At 38.2% G+C, this 13,939-nt stretch overlaps 1 protein-coding gene across 3 annotated transcripts in view; it reads right to left on the bottom strand.

Moving 5' to 3' along the window:
• The window catches only part of FOCAD (focadhesin), a 134,954-nt gene that overhangs the window by 52,879 nt on the left and 68,136 nt on the right, over positions 1-13,939 (bottom strand). For all 3 annotated transcript variants that reach the window (XM_069777479.1, XM_069777476.1, XM_069777480.1), the window contains exons 18-23: positions 10,638-10,772; positions 10,192-10,242; positions 9,438-9,521; positions 8,088-8,223; positions 3,993-4,181; positions 3,614-3,735 (exon numbers count right to left, since the gene is read on the bottom strand). In XM_069777479.1, the coding sequence (XP_069633580.1) occupies positions 3,614-3,735; positions 3,993-4,181; positions 8,088-8,223; positions 9,438-9,521; positions 10,192-10,242; positions 10,638-10,772 (717 nt within the window). The remainder of the gene's footprint in view (positions 1-3,613; positions 3,736-3,992; positions 4,182-8,087; positions 8,224-9,437; positions 9,522-10,191; positions 10,243-10,637; positions 10,773-13,939) is intronic.

The following is a 13,939-nucleotide window of genomic DNA, read 5'->3' as shown; positions in this document are numbered from 1 at the left end:
CCCAGTATGGCAATTATGCTGATGACTGCTAATCCCTAACTAAGGAAATGCCAACTGCTCAGGATTTTTAGAGATAAAATAAATGGATGCTTGCTATCTCCCAATTAACTGTAATTTCTTGGTGTTTACATCCACCTCACAGTTTTCTCAGAGCTTTATGCTGACTGCAATGCTTCAGAGGAAACTTGTTCTTAATGAAACACTTCTTCCTTTACCTAAAAAGTCACTATAAGAGTTAAAAACACAAAAAACAAACAAAAGAAAAAGCAGTCAAAGCAGTACCAGTGTCATTCTGGTAATTTAAAACCCCTAAAACCTGCTTAATGTGCTATGTTAACTCTGAAGCAATGACTTTGCAAAAACACGTTAATTCCAATAGCCACTGCAGGGAAAAGATGAGCCTAAGTCCTACTAACTCAATTTTCTTAGACCAATACTGCTATTTCAGAGCTTTATAGCTTAAGCTCCCTGTTTTTACTGTTAAACACTGCTCGCCAGAAGAACACCGAGGACTAAACAAACACTAAGGCATGAAATTCTGATGGATGAGCCCAGGGACTCATTTCTTTTCTAGCCAAAGGCCCAGATATCTTTTTCCTGACAACCCTAACTCCAACTGTCTCTAGGTACAAGGGGAAAAAAAGGCAAGAAAAAACATTTTTGTCTGTTAAAGCAGTGTAAGCTGAGAACAGAAATACTGATATATTTTGATCAAAATTTTATAGTTATTGTAAATTTTCACTAAAACGGTGCAGTTAGGATTGTCTGAAGATGTTTTGTGTTTAGGTTTATATTTCAAACACAATTGGATTTCTTTTTAGTTTTACTACACCTTGAATCAATTGACTTTGTAAAATACTGAGATACTTAATATAATATTTCTGTCTCCAGTCACTGGTATGTATTCACTAACTCCATCCAGTTCACCACATTCAATAAAAACCCCACACTTTGTCAAGCAAACGTTTTAAGGTTGTGTTTCTATGAAGGTAGCTTGTTAGCATAAGAAAAGTCAATTTTTGATGTGTTGCTGGATGTTACAAGCAATGCTAGTACACACAAATAAATAATTTTTTTTTACCAGAAATTGTATTTGGTGCTTTAGTAGGGCAACAGGCGAGTGTTTACAACACAGTAGTTTAGAATTGATCTTCATCCCACTGTAATCCCACTATAACACTTTAATACATGGCTTTATTACAATATAATTAAGTATGCTTTTCTCCAGAACCTCTGGCACTGAACCCAGGTCCCACTGAATGAAGCAACTACATAGAAGGCAGAGCTTTTCTTTCTGGATGTTGTGCAAGCCCACACTTCATTCATAACTTGTTACTTTAAATTTGCTCCTCTGACATATTTGTGGACTTCCCCTGGTGCTCTCCACTGGAGCACCCAAGTAGTTAGAAAACACTCATTAATTTATTTGCACACTCCTGTGATGATGAGGGGTATTATCTCCAGTTTCTGCTTTCACTCTTTAGCAGTAAAGCTGTCAAGATGGAAAATATCTATTAAATTTGCATACATGATTAGATAACTTGACATCTGTGTTTAAGGGTGGGTTTTGTTCTTTATTTTTACTAGTTTGAGAGAAGAACTTGCCATCTGAAGTACTTCATAATGCTGTTGACACTGCCTTCATAACACAGCACCAGGAAGAGATTTCTTTACCCCAGTCCAACTGGTGCTGACTAGCTTTCATCCTTGTATGACTTGACCTAACTTCTGCTGGGATTCCATGTGGTGTCTCTGTGGTCACAAGACATGATTATTACTTTCTGTGGCTTTTCAGTTTAGAAGGACCAAAATGATAGGATGTTTTATGATAGGTAAAAATCTTATGTGCATGCTAGCACATGGAAGTGTTTGAGAGATGGTACAGAGCTGGAAGACTGCACCAGGTAGAAGCAGCCAATTCCAGCATGGTATGCATTCACATCGCTGAACTGGAAGCTTCAGGCAAACTATGCTGCAGACAGGTTTGCTAGAGAGGGATCTAGTTTATTTGCTTCAAAGAGACCAAGGGAGTGAACCAGTACAAACGCAGTGTGAACAAGCAGGGAGCAAGACCTGAGAGCAAAGCCTGGAGGGAGCCGTGCGGATGCATCACAGGATCAGAACGTAGTCCCCAAGCATTTTCCACTGCAGACACCCATCTTCTGTGCCAGGCTTTCAGTTTGTAAACAGAAAACTCTCCAAACCCTGTGCATGCAACCTTCCCACTCAAACCTGTGCTATACTTATTTCATAACAGAAATTGTTTAGTGTCATTGATTTTATTAGCATCATAAAGGAATTTTGCAGCAGGCAGGCTTTAGGTCTGTTGGGTGTCACTCACAAACCAAAATCAGGACCCAGACACGCTCCCACCTGCAAGCCATATCTCATTCATTCTACCTCTTCCAACTTCTGCAACAAGTACAGTGTGAGTGTTAGATAAAACACTTCCTTTTATCACACAGTTCTGGTTCACTGTCAACACAGGATGCATCCTGTGCTCTGAAGAAAAGACTCCTCTGTACAAACAGCGTACAAATTATCTTTAATAGCACCAAACTGCCTGTACATGGGACAGAGAAAGGACTAATAATAGGACTGTTTAAGCTTTTCTATCCTTGAAAAGTAGAACAGCAATGGGCATTGCTGGGGTGGAGGGCGGGGGGAATCTTTAAAATGTCCAGACATTTATACATTGTTTTCTTTTCTGGATATTCTGCCTAAGACTCAATCTAATTTTTATAGAAGTTTTTTTATCATCATCTATGCTCTTTTGCTCTTATCAGACTAATTCATACATTCTTATTTATATCCTGTGAGCAGAAACTTCACCCTCAGATGCATACAATTAACTTTTGCAGCAATACAAAATGATCGCATTAACAGTTATTTTATGAACTTTTAAAGAGATTAATACACTTCAACTTATGTTAATAACTGCTCTCATTGGCATAAAATTGGGAAAGGAAGACTTATTTTCCCTAGATCCAGTTTAACTACTTATTTTGTTCTACTGCTCTCCAATTTTTCAAAGATCAACATTCGTATCAACCATGAAAGTACCATAATTCTAGACTCTCTGAAAGATTTTGTTACAAGCACTTTATTTCCTGTAATGATTAAGTGGGGACTTATTTTGTGCCCTTTTTTCAAAACCACACTGAAAGTAACTGCATTGTTTCAGTGCCATAAGCCTAATAGGTCAGGGAGCTGAAACATTTAAGAACAGAATAAAATAGCAAGTCGTAGCAAGGTGTAGATGTCATTTCCCCAGAGAGTCCCATCATTGTTCAGACCTGCTATTCACCTGCAACTGGTTACACACAAGTATAAGGCAGGTATAGTAGTGTGCAAGGCAGATAAAGGCAAAGGTCAGCTTCTGTCTGTTCTACTGATTTTTCAGAAAAGGTACTCCAGTAGTGAACAGTTAAAAAAGTATTTACATGTTCAATTCTAGTTAGTTGTACCTCACAGCAACTTTAGTTAATTTTGATACATTCATACATGCCATTGCTAGCTGACACTAATTCCTAATTAGCATAAACAAATGAGGTAGTAAGGCAGGGAAGTAAGCATAATTCTTCTGAAAAGGGAAGAAAAGCCAGCAACTTACCTCATGAATGAGGGCTACCAACATTTGCTGGAAATTGCGTCCTCTGCTGGCCAGAAATCGATTTATAGGCTTGCCATCTTTGCCCATATGGATTGGAAGGTCGTAACACAACAACATGCCAGCTTAAAGAGGGAGGGACAGGGAAAAGAAAGGTCAATACCAATACAATACTAACAGTTAAGAATTCTTGCATAAGTCAGTGGAGAACCCAAAGTAAAGTGAAGTTAATTTAATAAAGCCAACAATTTAAAAGTGTATATAGACATATGCAAGTGGTGTTAAACGTCATTGTTTCTTAAACTGATTTACTCTCAGATTCATAGAAATCTTTGGGTCAAAGCATGTATACCTGTCTAACTTCAAGAAAGTGACAGCTTACCTGCAAGGCCTGGCGTCATGCCTGGTTGGTTGTTCCTCTCGTACATTTTCAGTAAGAAGTTTGGAACACTTGCCATGGTCTTCCCCTGGTCTGAGTGTGTGGTCCCTCCTCTCAAGGCTGAATGATACACACCACGCGGCATGTTGGTCATCTCCTGTTTCACAAGGGATGTTGCAAACTCTTCAAATGCTGGATGAAATGCAAGAAAATAAGGAGAGAGGAAAGGGAATGTCAGAGCCTGATGACTGAGAGAACAAACAAACCCTGGAAAACCCAAAATGACACCTGTGCTTCAGGGGAGATACGCTTAGATAAACTAGTAATGACACATTCAGATGAAAGCTCAAGGTCAAAGAATTGAGAACTCTTAGCAAGTCTCTCTGACACCACACTTGCTACCACTGCAACTTCAAGAAGCTCTAAGTCATGTCAGATACTAAGACTGGGAAGAAAAATAGCCTTAACCACTCCATGAGGTACTGATTGCATTCTTTGACTGCTACACCAGTAACACTGGCGTGTGCTGACAGAAGGACAATGAGAAATAAAATCAATGTTTACCAACATAGTGAAAAGTATTGTCTCTAAAACCAGGTTGTTCTTAAAGAGATTTTAAAGAAGCACAATGCAAAGAGGGTAGATGGAGAGAGAGCATATATATGCAAAAACAAGGGATACAGAGAGAGCTGAGTATCACCTTGATTTCTGTTACCATAGCAGTACAAATTGTTTATTAAGTTTTGTGCTCTCAAGCTATCAACTTTATAATCTAACCACATTTAAAATTATACAGAATGTAATATAAAGTTATTGTTCATTTGTGAAGCCAATCTGAAGCAGCCTTTACAGGCAGGCACATGTTAGAAAAAAGGGTCATGTTTCTCTATGTGCCACATATGTACATATATATGACTGCATGGTGTTTGTTACATCACAATCGGGAGCCAGCATTGTACCAGCACCTTGCAAACCTGGTATGTTTAAAAGTCTGTTAGTGCTTTCATTATACAACTGAGGTCTAAGGAGATTTATAACAACTGTTTCACACTAGGCTTGAAACTTTGGCATACAAGGTCCCAAATCACATGCAGTCCTGCTTTGACTAGAAGACAAAGGAGACAAAAGGGCACTCAGTTATCCTTTCTGGTTCCAAGAAATACCTATGGCAACTTGTAATAAAACAGTTTTACACTGGAACTTCCTCACATTTCAAGTTTTCAGCAAGTTCCTGTGATTTTCAGCAATGCTTTCCTCAATTCAACTTCACAGTTGAGTAGCAGTCTAAATCTGAAAGGTTTTGTAGCATGGCAGGAAGGACACCTACATCTCGGGATTTTTTTTTTCCCTCCACCTATAATGCCAATATTCTTCAAACAAAAACCTCAGAACGCAGTTAGCAATTTTCACTACAGTGATTCAGACAGAAACTATAAATCTTTGTCCCCAATCCTCAACACTACGTCGTCTCCCGACAAAACTAAATTTATTGACACGAAAACACTATCCACCTACCTGCTCCAGACTTTTGTTTAGGGTGGCTACAGCAATAGAGAAGAAATTCTCTGAAAGCGGACAGCTCTTTCCCTGCTGGTAACCATCCACATTGACAGACAGCCTAGCACAGGTAATATCACTGCTATCATATTACTGCACTTGCTAGTTATGCCAAAGGGCTTAATACTTACAAGCCATTCAAAAGCAATTCTTCAGGCAAGACAGACAACCCAAGGATCTAGGCTGCCAGATATAACTCAAACTAAAAAAATCTGGATAAATTTAATGAAACACCTAGATGTGCAGCAAATGCCAGAATCAGTCTGAAGGAAAAAAAGAGGTAACTAACATCACAGGAACAAAATTCTTGGCATCCTTCCTGCAGACATATACCTCTCAATACTACTAATAATAAATAAATAGCTGTTGTCTAAAGTTTACAGTTTGTTATATGAGATTATTTTTAATTCTCTGACTACCAGGTTTGACAAGTCTCAGACATCCAGAATGAAAAACCATTAAAATAAAAAATAGTAAGGCTGTCACACCCCTTCTGATACCCTGTGGACTCTAATGCTTTGACACAATATGGAAACTGAAATGACAAACCAGTTTTAAAGGCATATGAGAGAAAATACTACCTAAAACTTCACTTTCCAATGCTTCACATAAGCAGACAGCTATGGTAAATTGGAATTGCAGCATGTTCCAACCAACTGCCATAGAAAGTCTACCTTTACTTTGTTTCCTAATTGTTCCTCAGCTCTGTTGCAGAAACTGGCCCTATAGATTTGTTTGCAAGCTTAGACATTTTCCTCCCACAGAGCTGGAGAAGGTGCTTGGGAGAAAACCCCACAATTCAGTAGCAATGCCAGCACCAAGCCCACCTTGTGGTTGGAACCTTTTAACTGCAGCTGCCATAGCATTAAGTGTTCAACTCTTCAGGAAGAAGCACATGGAGGCTGAAAAAACCTAAAGATTTTCCTCCTCCTGCAAGGATTAAAGAAGAGAGAGGGAAGAAAAAGCAGCAGTAATTCAGAGCTTAAGGAATCAGCAAGGAAAAGCAAGAAGAAGGGAGATCTCACAAGCAGCAAGCTAAACTTCCTTTAGAAGTTTCAGTTGATTTGGTATGCACTAACTAGGACTTCAGGGGAAACTCTGAGAAACAAGACACTGTCATTTTAAAAAGCATCCTGGGCCTTCTCCTTCTAGGCAGTATGGAAGTAGTGAATTAATCTCAATAATGTGTAATGGCAGGATTCCAGCAGATGAGTTGGCACAGGTTCAGCTCCAATTGGCTAAGAACTACAAAGTCTCTGTTCTATCTTGGACACTGTCTCACGAATCCAGTTTCATACCCTTTCAGTGAAACAGTTAACTCACAACAACCACCCCTGCTGGCCACTAAAGCTTTTGTTCGACTGTTCTGTATCCTGTGTTAGCAGATAAAGACTTCTCTGAGGGAGAATCTATTCAGTAAATGCTTGGGTGTGAAAAGCTATTTGCATATATATGTTTTTATACCAGTCTGTGGTAGCTGCATCTTTTTATTCAGTCAGTTCTCTCCAAAGCCCATTTTGGTTTCCCATCTTCCTGGTAAGTTGCTTATCTCAGCATCCATTGCACAGCTCGAGTTTTCTGCCCAGATGCATCACTCTCTTTTGTTGAAGTAGGTTATGTCAGTCTCTCCCACAAAGCTTCCAGAACTTACTAGTTAGCACACATAGACTCTCTAGGTGAGGCTGCACATACTCCAGACTCCAATGCATGGAGTATTTATGAATAGATCTTTCTAGGAGCCCCCACTGGAGGAAAATACTACTACTATCTCATGGTAATGTTTACAGGTTGCAATCATACTTCAAGATCCCAGGCATTCTACAAAAAGTGAAAGAATGCCTGTGTCCAGGCACTAACGTCACAATCTTGTAACTGGAAGTGAAAGATAGCATTAATGAGAGTAATCAAGTGAACATTAAAAATTCCAAATACTAAAGGTGATTCAACTGCACAGGTGTCAAAACAAGTGCATCAAACCAGAGAACATCTGTTGAAACATACTTCAGTATCAATATGCATCGCTAAAATTAAGCATTAAGCATAGTACTAGTATCTTTTTTGATTAAGTAGATTTTGCATACAGCATTGTTTTAATGCTATTAATACTTTGTTTATAAAACACTATGGGTTTGGGTGGGTTTTTTTTTTTTAATTCAGGGCTAAAATACAGAGCTGCCCTTAAAAACATCTGCTCAGTCCTGCCTATTGAAGTTGCACTGTGATGAAACAATGGGCACTTGAAGTAAATAAGCAACTGGCTTTTCCTATAGGACAGATAAGGATTTTTAAGTTATGCTATAAGCAATTTTTCCACCATCAGGACCCTCTGACCCACTGCTTTCCTAAAAATGGGTTGGGGGTTTTGCTCTCCTCTGAACTTTTACTTTACATTTTTTCCTGTAATTTGATAAGATATTTTCCCAGGGGAAAAAAAAAAGGCTGCACTTTAACACTGCACTCCATTATAAAAAAGCCACATGTCTGTACAGTCACTGTGATTATAAATCTGCAAAGTAACCTCAAATACTGAATATATTATACCTCCTAAAACAGAAGCTGGCATCAGAGATAACAACTTGATATACGAAGAACCCGGAACAAAAAGATCTGCCTCCTTTTCCTCTTCTTCATCTTCATTCATGTCTGCCTCCTCCAGTGAGTCAACTTCTGGTCGTGCCTGAAAGATCAAAAAAATGAAAATGTCAGCACAAAAATTCCAAATCCTCATTACCTTTCATGATTCCAAGTGTCAACCAAGTGCCAAAAATACCACCTAAATATGAAAAGTTCCCCATTTCATTAATTTCACTCCATCTCATTAATTTGAAGGTGAAGGAATAAAAGCTTTTCTTCTAACTGAATGAAAGGTAAAACTGGTTTATCACATGGGTATGCAAATCCACATCTGTATTAGCAAAATTAATCTTGACACTTATAGACTGAAGTAATATTACTAAAACTTCATTTTCACTCTGATTCTTCTTCAGAGTAAAACAATGTTTCATACTTGCACTTTAATATACACAGAACATTTCTGCTAGAAGTTATTTTTCCATACTAGTTTTCAGAATTTGAAAAACTGCAACATACTTCCAATGCTTTCAATGAAAACATATTTACTCATTTTCTAATGAGTGTAAAGTAACAGCACCAGTAATACAGAGCTAAGTACTACTGTGAAACATTTAGCATTGCAGCAGTGCAGTATTCCAAAAATAGCACCTACTTTTCAAACTGACTTGCCCGTTTCAAGAACAAAAGCACTAAGCATGAGTGTGATTGCAATGGATGAAGCAGTAATCACAAGAGTTGCTTAGTGTCAAGACTCAACTGCAAGCATTAACAGAAGAGCATAAAATGCATGTGAGGTGCCCAAAAGATAACCTGCTGATTTAACTAATGAAAGAAGAAAAACTACCTTCTGACTGCTCATGTTACATGATCAGAAAGTAACTCCTGAAACATACAAAGTATGTTTAGAGAGGAGACATTGCTTTATTCTGTGCAGGGTGCAAGGTGGAAGATTTCCACAAATTAAGCACACTTACTGAGGTTTTTCAGTCCAGACTTATACACTACAGTTAAAACACCACGCCTATCTAATACACACGTTCCACCTAACCATTACATATTCATTATGTTGAGCAAGCATGACGTGTTTTCTCTTGAGCAATCAACCCAGAGTCTTCTACACCTGCGTAGCAGTCTCTGGTGGTCTTTGGTAGTTGTCTGGGGAAGAATACCCCTACTTCTTTTGTCCTTTTATGGTAATGCATCATCTGAGGACACCAGGGGCTTTGTTTCTCTTGCCAACCTCTCATTTCTCAAGATACAACCCATGTCAGAGAGAAGTGTCAGATATCCTTACTATTAAACATACAGCACTGCTACCTGTTCAGGAAGATGAAGAATTGTATGTTCTTCAGAGCCGAATGATGAGAGTGATTTATAGGCTGAAATGGCTACAACAGCATCCTAGAAAATTAGAGAAAGAAAATCACAAGCACAGCATATGGTATTGCTACCTACTGGAAACTCCACACACAAAGAGCTTATCTACTAGCCACTGAATGCTGAAAAAAACTTTTAAATGACAATATTTTCCTGAGGGGCACTCTCAATCGCTTACTTTATATATACAATGCAAATTAGCAAGACCAATTACCTAGGCTTAATAGCAAACATTTTGACTGCTACACTCCATTACTGCTGGAGGGTAGTTTATGTAGAAATTTCCAAGCTATATTTAAATTAAAATACTTTGCTTCCACCAGCCCCATGGTGATGATGGTCCAACATTCCCACTGCGTTACAATACCCCACCAAAGAATTGAGTTAGTTGTCACAGCTGCAACTTTGCCAAGAATGCTTCACCATCACCATACCAAGGCTGAAGTCTACCAGAGGAGTCAAACTAGTTTGTATTACAATTCTCCTTGGCAGTGGCAGATGTTAGGACCATCAGTTACGACCTGTCATGTGCATTACATTGCTTCAAAAACAGTGTTAAACAGTCAATGACAAGAAGAGAACCCTATTAGAAAATGAGATTGCTGACACTGATAACCCTGTCTTGACAGAAGGGTATAAACTTAATATCCAGTTGCTGACACTAGGAATTAACATTTTTAGTTTTATTACCTACCTTGTTTTGTGTGTTTTTCCAAAGGAAGCTGATAACTTGAGCTTTGAATTTCTATAAAAGCAAACAAAACAGGCATTCAGATTTTCATTAACTAAATAAGCAGTTGAAATAGAGGCAGTTACCTGAAACAAACTGCTGCCACATCAACATGCACTGAGCTAGGAAAGTGAAGGGGGAGCAGGTTTGAACTGTAGATGCATTCACATGTCCTCACATTCTGGGAGAGGGAAACCTCTGATCAACCTTGCACTGGAATTTGTTACCTATCTCCTAGGATTCACTAACACAAGCTAAAATCGTGAAAATGTATGGAAATGTGCTTTATAATTAACCTGCATTAGGCAGTGGGTGCAATTTAGAGATATTAAAAACAAGCAGGCACATTTAAAACTCATATACAAAGATACACTAAAAGAAGAGACTCACCTTAGTCCATGAGTACATACCTCGTATTCGTTTGTATTCACTGTTAACGAGGGAACCAGGGCAAACAATTCATTCAGTGCTTTTAAAATGAGGGGTCTTGTATCACAGCTCAACTTTGGTGACAGAGAATTCCATGTAGAACGGATGCAAACAACCTGGAGGGAAAGTGGCAAGCACTGTTAGTAACAGCAATCCCAACTTGACTTAAACATAATTTCCTTCCAGCACTTGCCTTCTTTCTTCCTACTTGGGAACAGGAATTAATATAGGGTTCATAAAAATGAAAAAAAAAAAAAAAAAAAAAAAAGGAAGCATGTTAACAATTCACTTGTATTAACAGTCTCACAGTACATTATTTGACACCATGCAATAATGATGTACTTAAGAAATGATGTACTTAAGGAGACCACAAAGCTCTTGTGAAATAAGATACCCTTTGTATACACAAGGCATGCCTTGCTAACGACTGTGCCCCTGAAGAAGAAATAAGACTGATAAGAAGGGAACATCCTACCCCAGGAGGCGCCTAAAAGTTGAATAATTGCTAATAGGCATGAAGTCAGCAAAAAATCTTTGATAACTGGAGGAAAGGTAAAAGCGGCAGGGGGAGATCACGACCACCGATACAATTCAAGACCAAAAGACTTACGTCCCCCTTATTATATGTATCTTCATGTAATGCTACTGCTCTACTTCACTTGCTAAAATTAGCTTAAAAGCAACCTGTCTCTGGGAGTTCAACAGGATGAAACCAGAGGAAGCTCTGTTCCATGGAAGCCCTCCAAAACAAAATGCCCTTAATCTTTAAACACAACCAAATTCAGCCAAATTTGAAGAACAAAAGATGAATGTAAAGCTGCAGGAATCCAGAAATCGTTGGGAAAATGTCGAACTAGAATAAATACTAATACCACAGCTACTTTAGCCCTATACTAAGCAGGTCAGCTCTTACAATTTAAAATAAGAGAAATCACTTCAACGAACCAGAAACATGAAAAAAAAATTATGTCAGGAAACCACAGATAATAACATCATGCTTCCAACTCTGAACTTACAAAAACTGTAAAGCTGGTTTGAAAAATCACAGAATTTATTTTCATACTGTTAATAATGAATTTGGAGTCTTGTCATTTGCTTTTCATGTCCTTAGAACATAGTAACTTCAGCCTTTTAAATCAGTCTTTGCAGTTATACTAGAAACCATAAAGTTACTGTGCATTAAACAGAAGCTGAAATCACTTTAGATACACTTCTGCAATCCCAGCTACTAGGTCCTCAAGAGAGAAGTGGGGCGGGGTGGGAAGCCAAATGGTGGGGTTACCAAAATATTGGCAATGGCAGGTAAAACCAAGAGTATCTGTAGGCTTCCATGCTACAAAGTATAAACTGGAAAAATCATGCTTTTTCTGTTTTGTTTTTCAACTGAGGAGGCCAATATTTGGTTATAGGACAAACATACTGTTGTCCCACAAAGAGGGTTCATTTACCCAGTGTGCAAGCCGGTAACACACAAGAGTCGAGGTATTTTCAAATGTATGGTTCTAAGGTTGGTATTTTTTCACAGATTAGAGATCACTGGGAAAAAACAACAAGAAATTGAAATCCTCCAACAAAAAGGTACCACGCTGTATAGAACGACATCTAACCTTCTCTTCAATACCTACAGAGGGTAGGGAAAGCTGAATAATTCAGTTTCAAAATTTAATAGTACTAGATACATGTACCTGAGTGGTTAGGTGGCAAAAAGACTATCAGAAGAGAATTCTCATGCAGATCTGACATACACTGGGAAGCATTTACAGCACGGCAAGAAGCATTAGTTAGCCAGCCTAACAGATCTGAATTTTTTTTTAAATTATGTAGACCAATAGACAAAATCCTTATGAGATTTTGTCAGCTGGAAGAAAAATAAAAGGGGGGGGGGGGGGTGTTGTTCTACAGCTTGTTTGTAACCATTGAATGCCTTCATTAGCACCAAACAACAAACCATCTCCCCACTCACATTCAGTGTTTGATAAGGAACAGCAAATCTCTTGGCTTTTTTTCCCTGGCCAGCTATGACTTCTGGGGCTCACAGGCATTACACTGAATATAAACAAGAACCGAGTGCATTATAAAACATATTTACAGCTACCTCTGTATTACAGTGTTGTTTCACAGAAAACATGAAAATATTGGCTCTATTTATCAAGTCAGTAGCTAGTTCTCTCTCATGGCAAGCTGTCTGGTAGAATACTCTGGAGACATGCTTCAAAAAGGCACTCCACTTTTAGCCTAGCTTTAAATACATGAACAGTCCCACTGAATACAAGATGACTTTTTGTGCTTAAGTTCATGATTATCCTTAAGCACTTTACCAAACCGTTGCCTCAAGCCTTCAAAAGATGGATTAACAAATAAGAAGGTGGTTTACTTTAAAGAACAAAAACCTAAAACATGAGAAGTGTGGTAAATTTGCTATTCGAGGGCTGTTTAGATTATGTGTACTCAAGGTAAAGCTTATCTACTTTAAGATTCTGCTTACAATAGAGGATGCTTAAAGAGTCGCAGACTTGCTAATTAAGGACATACATCCACTAGAAAACCGAGGGGCTGGCAAGAGCAACAAAGACCACCAAAGACCAAGCGCAGGCTGGAGGGATGCACAGGTGTAGAAGACTCTTGGGTTGACTGCTCAAGAGAACAACACATCGTGCTTGCTCGACATAATGAATATGTAATGGTTAGGTGGAACATATGTGTTAGATAGGCGTGGTGTTTTAACTGTAGTGTATAAGTCTGTGTTGTAAATATTCTGGTAAAGAAATCAAAATTTAATCACATAGAGGAGTTAGGTTTGATTAAGAAGTAAAATTGTGAAGCATAACGTATACGATTGTTAAGTTTGAAATGTAGCCATAGAAACTTTAGGAACTGTGTTATGTGCGACTATAGGAATCTTAATATTGTTCAAGTTTGAAACAGCTAACCATAGAAACCTCACCAGGAAATTACTGGTCTTTCTATCTTCTGTTTCAAGAAACTAAGGAAACAGTCATGGACACCAGTTTGCTACTTGGAAACCCTCTTACCCTTCCCATCTTGATTTAAGTATTGAAGATTCCAATCAGTAGAGCTAAGTGTAACTGACCAACGATTGTTTTTAAATAAGAATATTGATAAGGTTATATAATCAAAGGACCAATCATTATAAAGGTTAAATTTAAGAATTAAAGCATAGTATGCATTTTTATGTAAAGACCTTATGTAACAATGATCCGACAGAAAAAGTCTATAAAAACTGATGGATTTTGATATTAAGTTGGACAAGCCTTTGGAGGAG

This window comes from Haliaeetus albicilla, chromosome Z, assembly GCF_947461875.1.
Source record: "Haliaeetus albicilla chromosome Z, bHalAlb1.1, whole genome shotgun sequence".
Taxonomy (NCBI): domain Eukaryota; kingdom Metazoa; phylum Chordata; class Aves; order Accipitriformes; family Accipitridae; genus Haliaeetus; species Haliaeetus albicilla.
Note: the sequence above shows the minus strand (reverse complement) of the source record. Positions and strands in the feature narration are given on the sequence as shown.